The following is a 16,919-nucleotide window of genomic DNA, read 5'->3' on the forward strand; positions in this document are numbered from 1 at the left end:
AAGCATCAATGTGAGAGAGACACATCGATTGGTTCCTCCCGCACGACCCGACCAGGGCTGGGGACGAACTACAACCGAGGTACATGCCCTTAGCTGGAATCGAACCTGAGACTCTTTGGTTCGCAGGCTGATGCTCTACCGCTGAGCCAAACTGGCCAGGGCAGCAGTCCTTATTCTTCATTGGGTCTTGAATCTATCATTTCTGGTACATTTATTTACTAGGTTATTGTTGTTTTTTAAATAAAGATATTTCCCTCATGAAGTAAGTAGAATCTCTAGTCCTTTTTAAAAGGCTAGGTAGCCCTGGCCGGTTTGGCTCAGCAGTTGGAGCATTGGCCTGTGGACCAGAGAGTCCTGGGTTTGGTTCCCGTTAGGGGCACGTACCAAAAAAATAAAAAGGCTGGGTAAATACTTGATTCTTTCTGTTTTGATTCCCAGTTTTCAGAGTAAGAAGTTAGTGTAATAGTCAACCAACCATACTGAGATTTGAAAGGGCTAACTAACAGAAATTCATTTGGGAGAATGCCAATTTAGCAAGAAACATCCAAAACCAATTAGTTTCAAACTGTTCTTCAGTTAAATATATTAGAACAGTAAATTAAAGAGTCAAAGTAGCACCTTCTTAACCTCAGAATCGGCTGTTGTCATATTTCTGAACAGTACCTGGCCATAATTACCAGTCCTAGGGCTCATGCTAGGACTAATAACACCAAAGGAGCCTTTGTGGAGGAAATATCGAAATGCCTGTGATTTCCGGGGCTTGCACATTACTACTATTAGCAGAAATCGTGTCTCGTTCTGTTGGCAGTCTCTGCTTTTATAAACGAGTCCAAGAGGCCGCTGATACCACAATAATAGAAAAATTTTGGAAAAGGTCCATCTCTTTCTTTGAGTCAAAAGGCAGATGCCAGCTAGGAATTTTAGCTCATTGCATTTTCCTCTCCCCTTCCCCTACATCCTTCCCTGTATAATTTCTGCCTTTTTTTAATAGCCTGCCACCGAGTTCAGCTGGTGGCTGGGTACAAAGCTGTGTCCTTTTCAACTTCTGTCGGCCAGCCCGGCGCATGTGTACTTGACAGCTGGGAATCCTTGCCAACACGTGGGGTAGTTATACTGCTGGTCCCAGACGCTTCTGAAAGGCGAGCAGCCCAGCCACACTGCGCTGTCTGTGCGGCTCGAGCAGTTGTCACCCCCTCTTCACCCTGCACAGCCAGGGTGCTGGTGAGCAGGTGGGAGATGATGGGAGAGTGAGCTGCAGAGGTCTTAGCTGCAGGCCGAAGCTTCTGCTTTGTCTTGCAGGCGTGAGATGTGAAATGACCGGGGAAAACAAGTATTTAGGTTTTGAATTAATATCTAGTTCTTTTGTTGTTAACAGATCATTTGACGATACCTTTGAATCCTGTTTATAAATGGCATGTGTGCATAGGGACCAACTGAGATGCATTTTAAGTAAAAAAGTCAGAATTGATCTCAACTGAGGTGTAAGTTTTCTTTACACTGAAGCTACACCAAGGTATCTAAAAGCAGCATTGGTCTTGTTTCTTTATTAATGTCTGGAAACTTTGGAGAAAATTGAATTAATTATGTTCATGTTCTTTTCATCTTTCGTGGCCCACAGAGAAGGATCCAGTGATTTTACTTGAGCATGAGTCACTGAATCTGATCAGACCTTTGTTGTGTTGTTATTTTTTTATAATGAAAGAGTTGAACTGGGTGCTCTTCAAAATCCCTTCCTCTTTTCACGATTCTGTGGTAATGGACTGAGTCGAGGGCATAGGTGGAGGAAGGTGGGGATACTGGGAAATGTGAGGAATACTGGTGAGTGACTGGACCAATTCACACAACTGTCTGTGGCAGATCAGACTCAGTAGTACCTGGATTAGATGGTGGCATTGCATCCAGTTGCAGGCGAGCCTGCCTTGGCCCGGTGCAGGCATAATGCAGCTGCAGTTCCTAACACACGCAGATACTCCTGCTGACCGCTGGACTTCGCGGGAGCATGGTGGGCCAGCACAGGCAGCTGATGCTGTGTGACCACTTCCCTTTTTTTAAAAGTAATTTTAGTGTGTTTTTCCCCAGGAAAACTTTCTACGTAATAAAAAAATGCCAGGTTGTCTAAAAGCAATTTCATTGCAAAACAACAGTTCCTTTTGATGGCTGGTTCTTACCTGCTACTGTCTGTGTTGGAGACACTCGTTTCAGTGACTGAAGTTACCATTCGCAACTGTATGTATAGGGACCCGCTTTTTTAGATCTGTGACATAACGCGTGATTGTCCTAGCCAGGAAGAGAAATAATCAGTGAGTGGATCAGAGTTGTGTTTAGATCCCCCTTGGGAAGGAGCAGGCTTATTTAGGCCCCATCCTTTAAAAATAGCAACTGTAGTCCAGCCATTGCTAAAATAATAAAATAGCCTTGGTGGGTAGCTCAGTTGGTTGGAGCGTCTTCCGTGCATTGAATGGTTGTGGGTTCGATTCCCACTCAGGGCATATACCCAGGTTGTGGGTTCGATCTCTGGTTGGGGCGTGTAAGATGTTTCTCTCTCTCTCTCTCTCCCTCTCCCTCATTTCCTCCTCCCCCCTCACCCCCAAGTGGATCCTCAGGTGAGGATAAAAAAAATAAAATAAATAATAATAAAAACAACAAGATAAAAATGATACATGAAATTTAAACACATTTGGGAAATTGACATGAATAGTTACATGTGAATGAATTTATATTTTTCCTCTGCCACCTACCCCCACAATCTCTATTTAATGACTGGCATTATTCAGATGCTAGTGAGTAGAATTAACAATAAATGTATAAACAAAACTCTAACCAGTTAATTCCTCCCACCTACGTCCCCAGCGCCCCCCCACACACACACACACACCCGGAGACTGCTGTTGGGCTCCCAGATCTTAAGCGATTCACAGCTATTACCCTGCGCATCATCATGTCGCTCTAGGTCTCCTTTCTGTCACTTAGCACATCCCTGCCTGAGCCCCACGCGTGTCAGATGCGGGGAGCACTGCAGGCGGCTGAAACGAATGCACCTTGTTCTTTACGCTCAGACTAGAAATGTTCTTCTTGCCGAATGACAGGGGATTTAAGGGGCTCACCTCAGCTAACCAATATATGAGGTTTAGGAGACATAGTAACTTTTGAAATGAGTTGAGCTACTTATCCATCTGTGAAATTCTCCACTTCAGAAACTGATTCCCTAAGGTATGGAAGAATTTTATAGAATGTCAGGTTTACTAATACGATGATTTGGATACTCACATCATCTGTACAGTTTTTAATCTTAGAAGTTACAATATGTATAGTTGGTGTTTAATAAGATCAAATTTAATTGGAGAAAACGATAATATAGGCCTAGTTAAGAAACTCCTGTCATTTGTATAAAATGTATTAGTTTAGAAGAGAGAGATGAAATAGTGCTTTAAATTCACAATGGAACTTCCTGTTGATCAAACAATTGAGAGTGTGAAGAAGTTTCTGTTTCTGTGAATCTAAACTAAAATGTGAAACAAAATAAAACAGCACCTTTCTTTTTTTTGAGGGGAAGTCCCAGACTGATTCATACTTAATAATTGATATTTTCAACCAATAACATTTTCTTTTCTTTTAGGTTAAGCTTTTCTGACTCGTTTCCAAGCAGTGTAAGTACACATCACGCGCGCACGTGACGTTCTTCGTGGCTGCGTTTTAACATTTCGTCTTCTGTGCATTGTGGTCTCTTGGGGTCCACAGGAGCCACCTTGTTGAGTGTGTTAAGCACGTAACTGCAATTGAAACCTTGAGGAGGGATGTATTACTTTGATCCTGTGATTAACATATTTGAAATTAATTATTGTTAAAGTTGATGACAGAGAACGAGAGCAGAGAACACAGTGTTTAAATGGAGCCATAATATGCTCGCCCTGTCTGAGGTCTCCATACCTGACCCCTGACTCGACACAGTGAGAAAACAGACTTGAGAAGTCAAGAGACTCCAGATTCCTTCACCATCTGTATATCTGTCTGTTAACAATGGCCCCGTTGCTGTTGACAGTGTCTTGCCCTGGGGATGCAGGTGTGAAGTAGGTTGGGCTCCCCAGGTGGGAGGAGCCTGGGATCCCTGGAAGGGGCTGGATTGGACCCTGTTTCTTAGAGCAGAGCTCAGCCCTGAGTGAGCCTCTGCATCGGACTTCTGGGCTTGACTGCAGACAGCCTCTCCGCTCGCCCCTGTCCCCAGGGCCAGAGCCCACCTGCCTTCCGAGGTAAGGGAGACCGAGTGAGAGCCGGTTCCGATGTGTGTGCTCACACCCGTTCGGTGTGTGCTGTGATCGCTGTGGTCCTGCTTTCGTTCTGCCGCGGGAATGGACTGCTCTCGACTCCTTTTCTGGAAGTCCTGTCTGCATTCTAGGTGTCCCGAGGTGTACCATGCTGAGGGCCCGAGAAGGTGGTGATGGGCGCCTGAGCTCATCTGTTACGGTCTTTTAGATTTGGGGAGCATTTGTTCTGGCTATAAAAGTATCCAGGTGGGGCAGTTTTTCTCTACCCTTCTAGGTCCTCTGGCTCGTGTAATAATTAACTCGACATGAGACAGATTAACAAAAGAAGGTAACCAGATTTCATTACATATGTATGTATGGGGACCCCAAATATACGAGAGAGTCAGAGACCCCACATCACGAGTGGTGCAGAGACAGAGAGAAAATGCTGCGGCGTGTGTGGCATCTGAGCTAGGGATGAGGGAAGGTGCCGGGAGGAAGGTCATTTACTGGACCATAAGAAGAGCAGATGTTCAGTAATTAGAAGTTTGTCCTTCGCTGTAGATAGGACATAAAAAGTTATTTCTGGTAATAACTCTTATGAGAGGCAAGGTCTCAATTTAAAGTCTTGAGGGAGAGGTAAAAGTTTATCCTGAGCTTGTGGGGTCTCGATTCAGCTCAAAATCCTCACACCAAAGTGGCACATCTTGGGGAGGCCCGTTCTGAACCCCTTCAAACACAATCTATAGTCACTGTGGAAAATATGCATCAGCCAAAAGAATTCACAATTCCACCACCCAGAGAAAAATTATGTAACGTCTGAGATGTCCCCTTGCAGCAACCCATAATAGAGGCACCAGCGAAAAAGCACCGTGAATGTTTTAGAGAAATTTTTTCCAGATCCTGGAGCATAAAGTGTCTTTTTCCTATGGTCACTGTGCTAGGAAGGTGCACATACCCACCGACTCCTGCGGAAGAAGCATCTGTAATGATCTTTATTAATTCAGTTGTGAAACAGAGGTCCAGAGAAATTAAGTGACTTGCCCAGGGTCGTGGTCAGAAAAGAAGGCATCCTCGCCTCTTCTGCTGGCATCCACCTGAGTTCAGAAAACTGAAACCTGGGAGGGGGGTGGAGCCACTACAAGAGTCTCAGCTTAAAGGGAAAGACTGTATATAATAGATTAACAATGGCGTTTCCCTTACGGTTGTCCTCACGGGTAGAATGGGATTGGCTAAGTTATTATTATTTTTTTAAGAAAAAATTCCTGGCAGGAATAAAAATTGTGAAATAAATAGTTTGTGTAGGGAAAGAATGCCCTTCCTACACAGGAAGCCTGCATTGCAGATCCCTCGGAGGGGACGCCTTTCAAATGTTCACTGCGGACAATCATAGGTCACCTACTGGGCTGCTATTTGTTTCTACCAAAACTGTAGCATAGGAGTTTAAATATATTGCTTTAATGTGGACACATTTCAGTTGAGGATACTTGCATTGTGAATTTGCATAGGACTCAATTGTTCTTCAGTAGTTGTTCTTTTGGGAAAGAAATGATTCATAACAAAAAATAGAGTAAATTGACTCACACTAAGTGTGCTTAAGACATCAGAACTTTATGTTGAGCTATTACTCGTACTCCAGCTACTTGCTAAGGGGAGTTGCTCAGGTGAGAATTCGCCCTGTCTTCTGCTCCGCCTCCTGGAGCAGTCTCATCCAGTCACACACGTCGTTTCATCCATTTCGTTGTGTTGTGTTGCTCGTGAGAAAAATCGCGAGTCATATGTTGGTTTCCATTTATTATAGAACCGCAAATAGCTTTCAGAGTGCTCTAGTTTCGTCACATGGCAGTTCTCCAGGGATTCAAAACTATTTATAATTCTCATGTACTTAGTTACAAAGAGCCAGATGTGAGAGTCATGCATACCATGTATCTGTAAATCTTCACGCATCCCAGTCAGGGACCAAGGGACTTCCTGTGTCCTGTCTGTCGTTTAAAGCTAGTTTGGTTTTTGTATAGGACCAAAATTGTGCAAAGTCAGTGAGATTACTATACCTATTAAGCTAATTAAAAGTATGTTGTAAGTATATGCTTTGGAAAAGCTGCAGAGGGCCTCAGCACGCCGCAGTAGGAGACCAGTTAAATAAATCATGATCTAGAATAATACTCAGCCATGAAAAAGAGAAACAGGTTCAGAGGGTACCAGACGAGAAGCAGAACACAGCAGTATTCTTGGTCACAAACTCATTTATTTTTATAAGACTAGTAAATGTTCTATTTAAAAAGGTTGGAATAATATTGAACAAAATGTCAGTCGTTCGTATTTCCCAGGAATATAAGATTATGGTGACCTTTATTGTTTGGGCTTGACTCCATCTTCTTAAATTCCTGCAAAATCGTGTAGAACCTTTGAAAAATAAAATTATGAAAATAATGTTCAGTGTTGGCCTTGCTCTTCTCTGATGCACAATCCCATCCCATTTAGGCATAAGGAGTGTTGTGTTTGTTTGTTTTTTAATAGAGAAATGCAGCAAAAACTGTACCTCGTGCGTTCGCCACCAGCCTCTGCGGGTTGCGTGTGAACCATCAGAGCGGTGAGGCCAACTGAGCAGAGCTGTGTCTGAACTAGCCTCTCTCGAGATCCTGCCTCCCCTTTTCCTCTTTGCCTACCCTCTTCGTTCTCCTCTTATCTCACTCCAGACCTTCCAGGCTGAAATTACCCACACGTTTCAGGCAAGGAGGCCGGCTGCCCTGTTATGAGCAGCTAGCTTTCCCTGCTGCGACAATGACTCCTTTCTTCAGGCTTTCGGAACACAGCGGATTCTGTCTGAGCCTGGGCTGCGTTAGCACGCCGTGTAGGAACCGTGGCACCAGGCAGCTCCGTTTCACCTTACAGTACACAAAACCTGAAGCTCTGGGCGTTTCATCGAACACAGGCCTTTGCTGTCTGTCCCCTTTCATCTCGAGGAAGGGCTGTGTGCGGCGGCTGGCGCTCGAGGTTGGGGTCCCACGGAAAGGAGGCGTCTGGCGCACTTTCTGTGGGAGAGCATTTCTGTGTTGCAAAATACATTCTGTGTTGCTGGAAAAAGCACGGGTTGACTTGAATCGTCACGTTCAGGATTCTTTACACATCAACCGAAACGACCCAGAGCCCAGCGGTTTTTGATTTTCAGCTCAGTGAGACTAAAAGGAAACAGTTTGCTTTGGACCAGGTGACGCCGAAATGAAATGTGGGGAGCCCGTCGGCATTCAGGGGGATGGAGTGTGTTAACAACTGTCTTCTGGAAGAAGTGGCATCTGTGTAGAAACCCGCCGTCCTCCCTGTGACTTAAAGTCAGCGGCATCCCTGGGGTTGGCACACTGTGCTGTGACAAAGACAGATTTTAACCCCCAAGTAATTCACCGTTGTGCAGAGGGTGGTTTCTCGTTAGACACGTGGTGGTGAGATGGGGAACCAGCCTCTGACTCAGAGAACTCGGGCCCAGCGAGGCTCTGTTTGGACCTGACTCTGACCCTGTGACACTTGTCAGGTGGTGGCAACATTTCCCGCCCCTTGGTCACCCAAATCATATGCCGATTATTGTCACTGTAGTGGTTCATCTGTCACAGATGCATGTCCACAGGCTTCCTGGACTGTGGGCACAGCGGTCGGTGTGTGCTGGGTTCTTCGTGCGCTGTGGGGACAGCTCTGGGCAGGGCGTGTTGGTGGCTGTGTCTGTGACACTTGTGCTCTTCACGGTCCTGCAGGGACAGTGCTGGGTGGACGTTCAGGGCCACCCAGGAGTGCCTTTCTCGACCTGCTGTTACATCGCTGCCATCCTGCAGGTTGGACTAGCCGAGAACGGTTTCCAGAGGCCGTGGCTGAGAAACCTTGCCGCCCAGAACATGTCCCGTCAGCAGTGCGGCTCATCTTATCAGCCTCGGGGGGAATGACGCACCTCCAGATTCTACTGTATTGCGGACAGGGTTGTTTGAACCCCAACCAACACCTGTGCTGTCCCCTCCAGCAGCCGCTATCCAGCCGCCGTGCGCCCTGTACCTCTTAGCCCTTAACACCAGGCCGGGGGGACATCTTCAGAGTTAATGAGCAATTAGGACGTTCTTGCCTGTCAATTAACTGGCAGAATAATGAGATCAAATGAGCATTGTCCGTAAAAGCACCAGGCCTGTATTTTCTAAAAAGCGTCTCTCTCTGCTCTTTGCAGTTACATGAATAGACAGCGACGACTTAACATGGAAATAAATTAGAAATGGCTCCTGCGAACAGCAGAGAGAGGTGTCCAGACAGGATGCCGCTGACTGGAACACGGATGTTCCCGAGCGGCTGCTGTGACCTCAGAACCCCGCCTTCACCTCGTGTCGTGAAGACGGTGGGCAGACTGTGCAGTGAGCGCGCTCTCTCCCGGGAACGATGGGGCTTCTAAGTGTGGGCGCTGATCCTAAGTCGGAGGTGGGGTGTTTCAGGCCACAGCCCATGTCAGGATTTTGGTTTTCCCTGGAAGGACGGGAAGCTAGTGGAGAGTGTGAACAGAGGGGTGAGGTGAGCAGAGAAAGTGGGTGAAGGCCCCCGGTGAGGGCATGGCCTACTGGAGAAACTGAGTTGTTGCGGCTGCAGTGTGTTTTTCAGTGCGGGGATCTGAGTGGCAAGATGGGGAGGGATCAGGTTGTGAAAGGCCCGGTGTGCTGTGCTGAAAGGTTTTGTACGTGACCCTGGGGACAGTGGGAGCCTGCCAGTTCCAAGTAGGGGAGCAAGGTCAGAGGTGGGTTCAAGATCCCTCTGCTCTGGGCGGCGGGTGGGTTGCAGGGGAGGGATGGAGTCCGGGTCGGCACATCAGGCACTACTGTGAATGACCTCTCGGTGCCTGTGCGTGTGTGTGCATGTGTATACGCGAGTGTGTGTGTGCTTGCGTGCTCACTTCCTCCAGCGACAGGCTGTGGGTGAGTCGTACTGTTCACCCATTTCAGAGAGGAGGAGGCTAGACCAAAGGGAGGCCGACCGAGGGCCCTTAGCTAGCAAGTGCCAGAGCCGAGACCGGAGCCCAGGCAGTCTTGTTCCAGAGTCTGTGGGCTTAATCATTACATTATTGTGCTTTCTATATTGTGCTGGTAGGGGCACCACCGTCATATTTTAATTAATAACTATTTAATAATATAGTTAATAGTACAGTTTTCAGCATTCTATTAAATGCTACTGGTAATTTGTTAGTGGACTGTTTTTAGTATTTATACTCATTCTTGTTGAAATGAAATTAGAAATTTCATTGAATTAACTTTCTGTAAGATAGTCATCAGAAAGATGCGAGTCAGGGTACCCAAGTGGACGTTGTGAATGTGTTCCTGGTTGACCTGAAGCTTCTGGGGGGGTTCCTGCTGCAGAGTTCATAGGATAGCAGCTCAAGGCCAGGGACAGTTAACAAATTACCAGGGACTGTGACATCTCGTCCCCGAGCTGGTCCTGGGAACCGCATCATTCCACTCTCATTTAGGGCTCTTTCTCCCACATCACCCCACTTCATTGTTTACGCATCACGTACAATCAAAACATCAGCTGAGTTCTTCGAAGAGATGATGGCACCTGGCCGTTGCGGAAGATCCCGCACCCCTCAGACGCGGCCAGACCAGCAGGGACCTGCACACCTGCACTTGCTCTGCGGTGAGAGGCTCCTATCAGAGGAGTTGCGGGTTCGGTTCCATAATAAAGCGAATATTGAATAAAGCGAGTGGGAATCTTTTTCCTGGCAGAGGGCCTTGCCTTCCATTTAAAAAAAAAAAAAAAAAAAAAAGCAACACCTGTGAAGCTCCATAAAGCAAAGTGCAATAAGACTAGATACGGCCACATGTGGGGAGAGCTAGCGGCGCGCTGAGACGATGCCGGTCACGTACGTGCTCACGGGCACAGTGATCAGCGTGGCTCAGCTCACCTTCTCGTGTCATTAGCAGCGCCAGTGGGTGTTCTCCCACCTCGTGCGTGTCACTGAGCTGTCCTGTGGGAGGGTTCAGCACATCCTCCAACTAGGTTTCTTTCTGTGTATTGATTGGATGCCGTCAAATTTTGACCAGAAGAATCTGTAAGGTGTTGCATGATTTTCAAGACGAAGTTAGGGGTCATCGACTCTTCGTATTTTATTAGTTGTTCGGTTTTATAGTTATGCACAGCAATAGATTTTCAGTTGAAATCAGCTCTGATAGCGACACGTGCTGTATTGAGGAATAGAAGACCTTTGCAGACGCTCATCTGTGGTCCCCCCGTGCCCCGCAGCACCCGGAAGGGACCATCTTCACACCGTCAGAAAGATGGGTCTGGAGGGACCTCGTAAACTAAAACATGGGACGTGGGTGATTCTGTCTTCTGTGGACTGTTGCCAAATTGATGCTTCGGGGGATTAAAATGGAAATGGCTTGATTAAATGACCCTAACTTAAAAATTATTTTATGGTATTTATGGTAGTTATCACAAGTAGTTTAGCCAGCTGGCCAGAACACACGCTGCCTGTCAGGAGTTTGATGACTGTGTTTGTAAAGATACGTAAAGCGGAAAAGGAGAAGAAAGTAGGCAGAAGGCTAGGCTCTGCCCGTTGGGTGTGATGAAGCCCTCGGCACGGCCAGGCCCAGCTGGATCCCAGCTGTCTGTCCTTCACCAGGGAACAGGTAATTAGGGCTTTATGGGGATTTTGTGGCTAGGGAAGTACACCTTCCTCATGGGGCTGCAGTGATAGCCACCTGAGACAGGAGCTGAGGGCCCCCGGGACAGGAGCTGAGGGCCCCCGGGACAGGAGCTGAGGGCCCGGGACAGGAGCTGAGGGGCCCCCGGGACAGGAGCTGAGGGGCTGAGGGGCCCCCGGGACAGGAGCTGAGGGGCTGAGGGGCTGAGGGGCCCCCGGGACAGGAGCTGAGGGCCCCCGGGACAGGAGCTGAGGGGCCCCCGGGACAGGAGCTGAGGGGCCCCCGGGACAGGAGCTGAGAGCCCGGGACAGGAGCTGAGGGGCTGAGGGGCCCCCGGGACAGGACCTGAGGGGCTGAGGGGCCCCCGGGACAGGAGCTGAGGGCCCCGGGACAGGAGCTGAGGGGCCCCCGGGACAGGAGCTGAGGGCCCCGGGACAGGAGCTGAGGGGCCCCCGGGACAGGAGCTGAGGGCCCCCCGGGACAGGAGCTGAGGGCCCCCCGGGACAGGAGCTGGGGGGCCCCCGGGACAGGAGCTAGAGGCCCCCGGGACAGGAGCTGGGGGGCCCCCGGGACAGGAGCTGGGGGGCCCCCCGGGACAGGAGCTGGGGGGCCCCCCGGGACAGGAGCTGAGGGGCACCCGGGACAGGAGCTGAGGGGCACCCGGGACAGGAGCTGAGGGGCACCCGGGACGGAGTTGAGGGACCCCGAAATGAGCTGAGGGCCCTGGCATGAAGAAGGAACAGGAATCAGTGCCTCTTCTCGCCTCTTCATTCCCTTTCTCCTCTTCCGTGTCTCGTCTCCACTCATCTTAGGTCACTTACTAAAATTTTTCTTTCTGCATCCATTTTAATCCATTTTGGAGATTTCCGCAGAACACAGACGATAGCAGTGATGGATAGGAAAGCACCAACGTCAGCAGTCCCTTTTCTGCAGCAGCAGAGCACGTCCCTTTCCTGCACTTTCCCCGTTTGGGTCTCACAGGAGCCTGTGAAGACACTGAGCACGATGGAGTTCAGTGTGACCCAGGCCTCAACCCAGAGCTCTCGGCACCCTGCCGGCCAGTGACCTCATGGAGGAGGCTCCGTTCTCTTCCCACCCCCACCCGGGCGGTGGCGACCACGAGCACAGGAGCGCCTTGTGACACGGGGCTGGCGCTGGCCTCCGCTCTCAGCGTGTACCACGGCCTTTGCCAGGTCTGCGCCCCCCTGTTCGCTCGCCCGTGTTCCGGTGGGACGCCAGGCACAGAGAGGCTGATTAACTGGCCCACTTCCCCAGGTCCCGTGGGGTTCCAGCCCTGGTGTCTAATCTCCAGCGGTCTTTCCCGTCAGTAAGCAGTTCCCCAAACCTGTTTTATGGTAGATCTCAGACGGATCAAGAGAGAGATGACTCTTCCCTGCTCACCCCGAGCGTCCTGGCTGCTTCCCAGTAACATGCAGGGCTCTCTCCTTGCACAGTCCTTCCAAGTAGCGATGTTCTGGAAGTTTCTTCCGAAGGCTACACCAGGACTCACTCCTGAGCAAGGACGAACGAGCAGCGAACCGTAAAGGGATCTACTTCCTGTCCGTTCCGGGCTCCCCGTGCGGCCCCCACTCGGACGTGCTAGCAAATGACAGTCTCTGCGTCCTCTCAAGTGTCTCGTATTTTACCCCAGGAAGCAGCCTCAACAAGCATGTTCATGTGTTCACAGTTCTAATTAACACAAGTAATTAGTCCTGACGGTGGGACTGTGCGAAGAAGACCCATTCATAAATTTGCTAATTATGTTACTCTGCTCAGAATGTCATCGCAGCGTGGTCTTTCATCACGTCTGTGTGTGAGCAAAAGGCCAGCTTACTACACTCTTCAGACCTTCACGTTTTCTGCTGGTAAAGGACTTTTGTCAAAATTAATTTCTCATCGGAACTGAAGCCTCTAGTGTGCAGGAATGGGTGAAGGACACGCAGCTTTCTGGAGAGAAACAGCAGGAGAAGCCAGGCAAGGAAGGGAGGAGAGCGGGAGGAGGGGTCACCAGGGTGCCCTGTGCTTTCTTGCATATCGAAATCCTACACCTTTTTGTGTACTTATTTTGATCCCTTTTCTGAAAGCTGAGAGCTTTTTTAGGCGGTCGGTATGTTTCTGGTGTAGAAAATGTGACGTTTGCTTGTTACTTTGTTCCCAGTTTGCGACTTCCTCTTCTCCACTTGGCCTTCGCTCTGGAGCCGTCTTCCAGCCTTAGCACTGCCGATGTTTCGAGCTGGGGGATTCCTGGGGGGTGCGGGGGGAGGGGGGTCCTGTGCACTGTTGGAACTTGGGTAGCGTCTGCCCTCCACCCACTAGCTGCTACTGCCCCTTCCTCCCAGTCTGACAGCCAGATAGCCCCAGTCATTGCCAGTTGTCCCCTGGGGGACAACGTCATCCTAGCTGAGAACTGCTGAGCTAGAGAGTAACTTTAGATAAAAACCAATCAGGTGAAACTTCCGTGAATTCATCTGCAGCCAAATCAGTAAACATGTCACCAGGAAGTAACTTGCGCACAGAGTCCAGATTTGGAAGGCTGTTTCTGGAACCGCAGCACAGGCGTGCCTTGGAGACATTGCAGGTGTGGTTCCAGACCCCCGCAATGAAGCGGCCACACAATAAAGCGAGTTCGAACCTTTTTTGCTCGGTGGGTTTTGCCTGTGCCTGGTGGCCTCTTCGGTAGGTGGCACAACAGCATTCGGCAGCAGCGGAGCTTACCCGACACCCCTTTGCCTCTCATGCCGGGTCCGGGGCCCTGAGCATTCATGGATTTACTGCTCAGGTTTTGACCACTTTTAGGTGGCCTTAACGTTTTGAGTACGCGGCTGCAGGTGTTCTTTGTCCCTCTTTTCAGTTCGTCAGTCCCTTCCCTTCTTGTCTTTCCTCCCTACTCTGCTTGGATGTCTGGTCTTCTGTTGTAGTTACGATCTTACAAGTACCTTCCATACCCTTGCTGCCCAGTCCTTCCACCTGCCTGGAAGAACCTCAGACTGGGTGAACCCAGCCACTAGGTTCCTCAGACCCTGCACCTGGCAGCTGTCCTTGCTTGGAGAGCGTGGCCCAGAGCAGGCTGAGCCCCCGTAAGTACCCATCAACCCCTCACCTGTCCTCCACTTTCCTGACTTAATTCTAGGCCCTCTCTTCTCCAAGGCTTCAGTTACTGTTTATATTCCAGCACCTTCCAAATTGATCTCTGCAGCCCAGATCTCTTTCTGAGCTTCTGAAATTAAGTATAAACCCACCCAAAGGTGTCTCAAATGCAGCGTGCACAGAACTGAATTTGTAATACCTTTCCATGTCCCCAGCTCGTTCCTCATCAGGTGTTACCTCCTGGATGTGGTCAATCACCAGGCCCTCTAGACGTTAACTCAAACCAGGGCTCAGATCCTTCCACTTCTTTCCATGCCCAGGAGTCTGAGCCACCATCATCTGTGGCTGGCGGGAGAGGACGAGGGTGGAGGAGGACAAGAGACAGAACAGCAGGGCACCTGTCATTGTGACATCCAGAACGCTCTCCCGTAGACATTTCCAAACACCTCCATCTCTGATCAAGATGCATAGTAAAAAATTATTCAAGTAATAGCTTCTCCTAAAACAAGTTACAGAGTCATGGGTCAGACAAGAGGAACTCTAATAGGTTATCACGAATGCCAAAACGCTGTCAGAAGCAGAAGGTTGTGGGTGGGATAAGAGTTTTTTACTTTCGATGTTTTATCCAGGCTGATTGATACCAATCTCTGCTAATTCAACAAACACTTTACGAGTCCTTCTATGAACTGGACACTGTGTTACCGGTTCATGAGAAAACAGCTGGACAGGTTTCCACGTGCACAGGGTGCATTCAGGATATCCTTAGAAAGTATTTATAATTTCACTTACGGAATTCGCTGTCAGGACGGGGGGCCACCTCACAAAGAGGTGGTCCACCTTCTACATCAGATTCTCAAAGTGATCCCCCGACCAGCTTCAGAGCATCGTCAGGGAGCTTGTTTGAAAAGGAAATTCTCGTCATCACAGACCCACTGAGTCAGGAACTCGGGATGGTGCCCGCTCGCAACACGCGCAGACACTCTCGCTGGCGTGTGGCGGAGTGACCCGAGGGCCCGTCGAGGCGCAGGCTGCTGACAGGAGCTGGCGCTGGAGGGGCGTCTGGGAAGCAGGAGACATGAGACGCGCGATAGAGTGTTACGGCGCTGGCGGTACTGGTCGTGTCCGGGCTGCATTCTGTACGGTGAGAAGAAACAACAACGCGGGAGGCTGGTAGTAAAACAGCCTGACTGCCGGGGCTTCAGGTGCATCTTTATTTGGAAAAATGGTAATATTCTCTTAAAGTTCGTTCCAGATGGACTAAGAGGAAATGAAACTGTCCCTGTCCACGCAGCTGTCCTCAATTGTCACGAAGACCGCAGTGGCCGAGGGCCTAAGGCACTCGACCTTCATAGGAAGCAGGCCTGCATCTCTGATGCTCGTGTTGGGGGTGAGGGAGGAGCCACGTACCAAGACCTGCTGGATGCTGTGCCGAGGCGGGAGGAGAGAGAAACCATTTCCAGGAAAATCGTTCCGAGGGTCTTAGGTCGGCCGCTGTAGCCAGTTGCCTCGGGCACTGAAAAGAGCCCCGGAAAAGGCACCCCGAAGTCCGTGCCGGGTGACAGGCTTCTCTTCCTTCGATTTGGAGCTGGACTCTGCAGACCACGCTGGTCTTGCCCAGTGAGTTTCCCTCACTTTGAAAGCCACGTGCATTCGGAGGGAAATGGAATCCACATGTTCCCGAGTCCCATACGCCCAGGTCGTTAGAATGCTACTTTATAAATGTGATTTCATGTTGGAAGTCATGGTATTTTTAGGAGGTTTTCATTCTTCATCATGCTAAATTCCGCTTGGGTCGTTGCATTGTTTTATTTAAACACACTGTATCATCTCGCACGCGGCCTGTGGGGAGACACGAAGGGGATCTCGAACAGAAGGAGGGTCTAGTCGGACGCGTTTAAAGCAGCCAGTTGCTATTTGCAGAAGTTTATAACTTGTCCCTCTTCCACTTTTTATATTGTATCCTGGGTTGCTTTTATCCTGGCCACATCCCACCCCAGCCCTCTCCCTCCCTGCTCCCCAAAGGGTGCCCACGAAGAAGAATAGGGAAAAGAGAAGGAGAAATAAGAGAACCAAATCGCCTCCTAGGGTGTATTTCTGCGCCATTTTACTAAAATAGCTATTTAAAAAAAAACCTCTGCCTCTTGGAATCTCATGATATGGACCAAGCTTTATCTGCACATGAAGCACCCTGGCTGCAGAGGGCCCCCAGCTGCCCTGTTTGCTGGGCGAGGTCGATGCTTGTCTGTTCGGAGCCCAGGTCCTGCGTAGGTGGCAGGTGTAGCATCAAACATAGGAAGAGACATTTACCACCTGGAGGAACAAAGATTTAAGGGGTTAACACTTGTTTTTCATCCCTTTGAGCTTTTGAAACACTGTCCCTTTTGTCTTTTTGTTTTGTTTTTTAATTTGGTCCTCAAAACTGTCCTGAAGGCGTGGTTTCTGGTTTGGGGTTGTTGGTTTTCCGTGAGAGGTTCATTTCCTACTTATTCCAGGTGGTTGTGGCTGTCGGGGTGTGCCTCTGTCTCCACGGGCTGTCCACGCCGTGAGAGCAGGGGTCCGGCCCCTCCAGTGGGTTCATTTGAGGACCTGTGTGGACTTTTGCTTTGGAGGGCCCACCCCATGTCTAAATACATGCAGTCCCATCCATAGTGTATGCATATATTATATTAAAGTACATGAATTAAATATATGTATATATGAGCTGAGTTAAACATGGTTGATACAGTGTATTTCAGTGTATTTCACAGACATTTAATGAAACATGTTCAGTTTCACAATTCCTTTTCTCACAGAGGAGCAAGTGGATGATCTTGAGGTCTCACACATTTGCACGGGCCTTTGCAAAGCTCACAGCCCCTGGGCACTGTGCCTGCAGCCATAAAGCCACCCTTTCGCTCTTATGCAGTCTTGTGCCCCCCACACCTGTGGTGCG

General features: G+C 49.4%; 1 protein-coding gene across 4 annotated transcripts in view; it reads left to right on the forward strand.

Annotated features, from left to right (window-relative positions):
- The window catches only part of RHBDD1 (rhomboid domain containing 1), a 97,261-nt gene that overhangs the window by 56,941 nt on the left and 23,401 nt on the right, over nt 1-16,919 (forward strand). The window contains exon 6 of one of the 4 annotated variants that reach the window (XM_036254278.1): nt 8,443-8,465. The exons of 1 other annotated variant lie outside the window; for it this stretch is intronic. In XM_036254278.1, the coding sequence (XP_036110171.1) occupies nt 8,443-8,450 (8 nt within the window). In that variant the 3' untranslated portion in view covers nt 8,451-8,465. Of the gene's footprint in view, nt 1-1,375; nt 1,453-3,616; nt 3,643-8,442; nt 8,466-16,919 lie in introns of those variants that run through there. 2 more of the 4 variants (XM_036254280.1, XM_036254275.1) reach the window with 2 other exon arrangements.

This window comes from Molossus molossus, unplaced genomic scaffold (assembly GCF_014108415.1).
Source record: "Molossus molossus isolate mMolMol1 unplaced genomic scaffold, mMolMol1.p scaffold_m16_p_11, whole genome shotgun sequence".
NCBI classification, from domain to species: domain Eukaryota; kingdom Metazoa; phylum Chordata; class Mammalia; order Chiroptera; family Molossidae; genus Molossus; species Molossus molossus.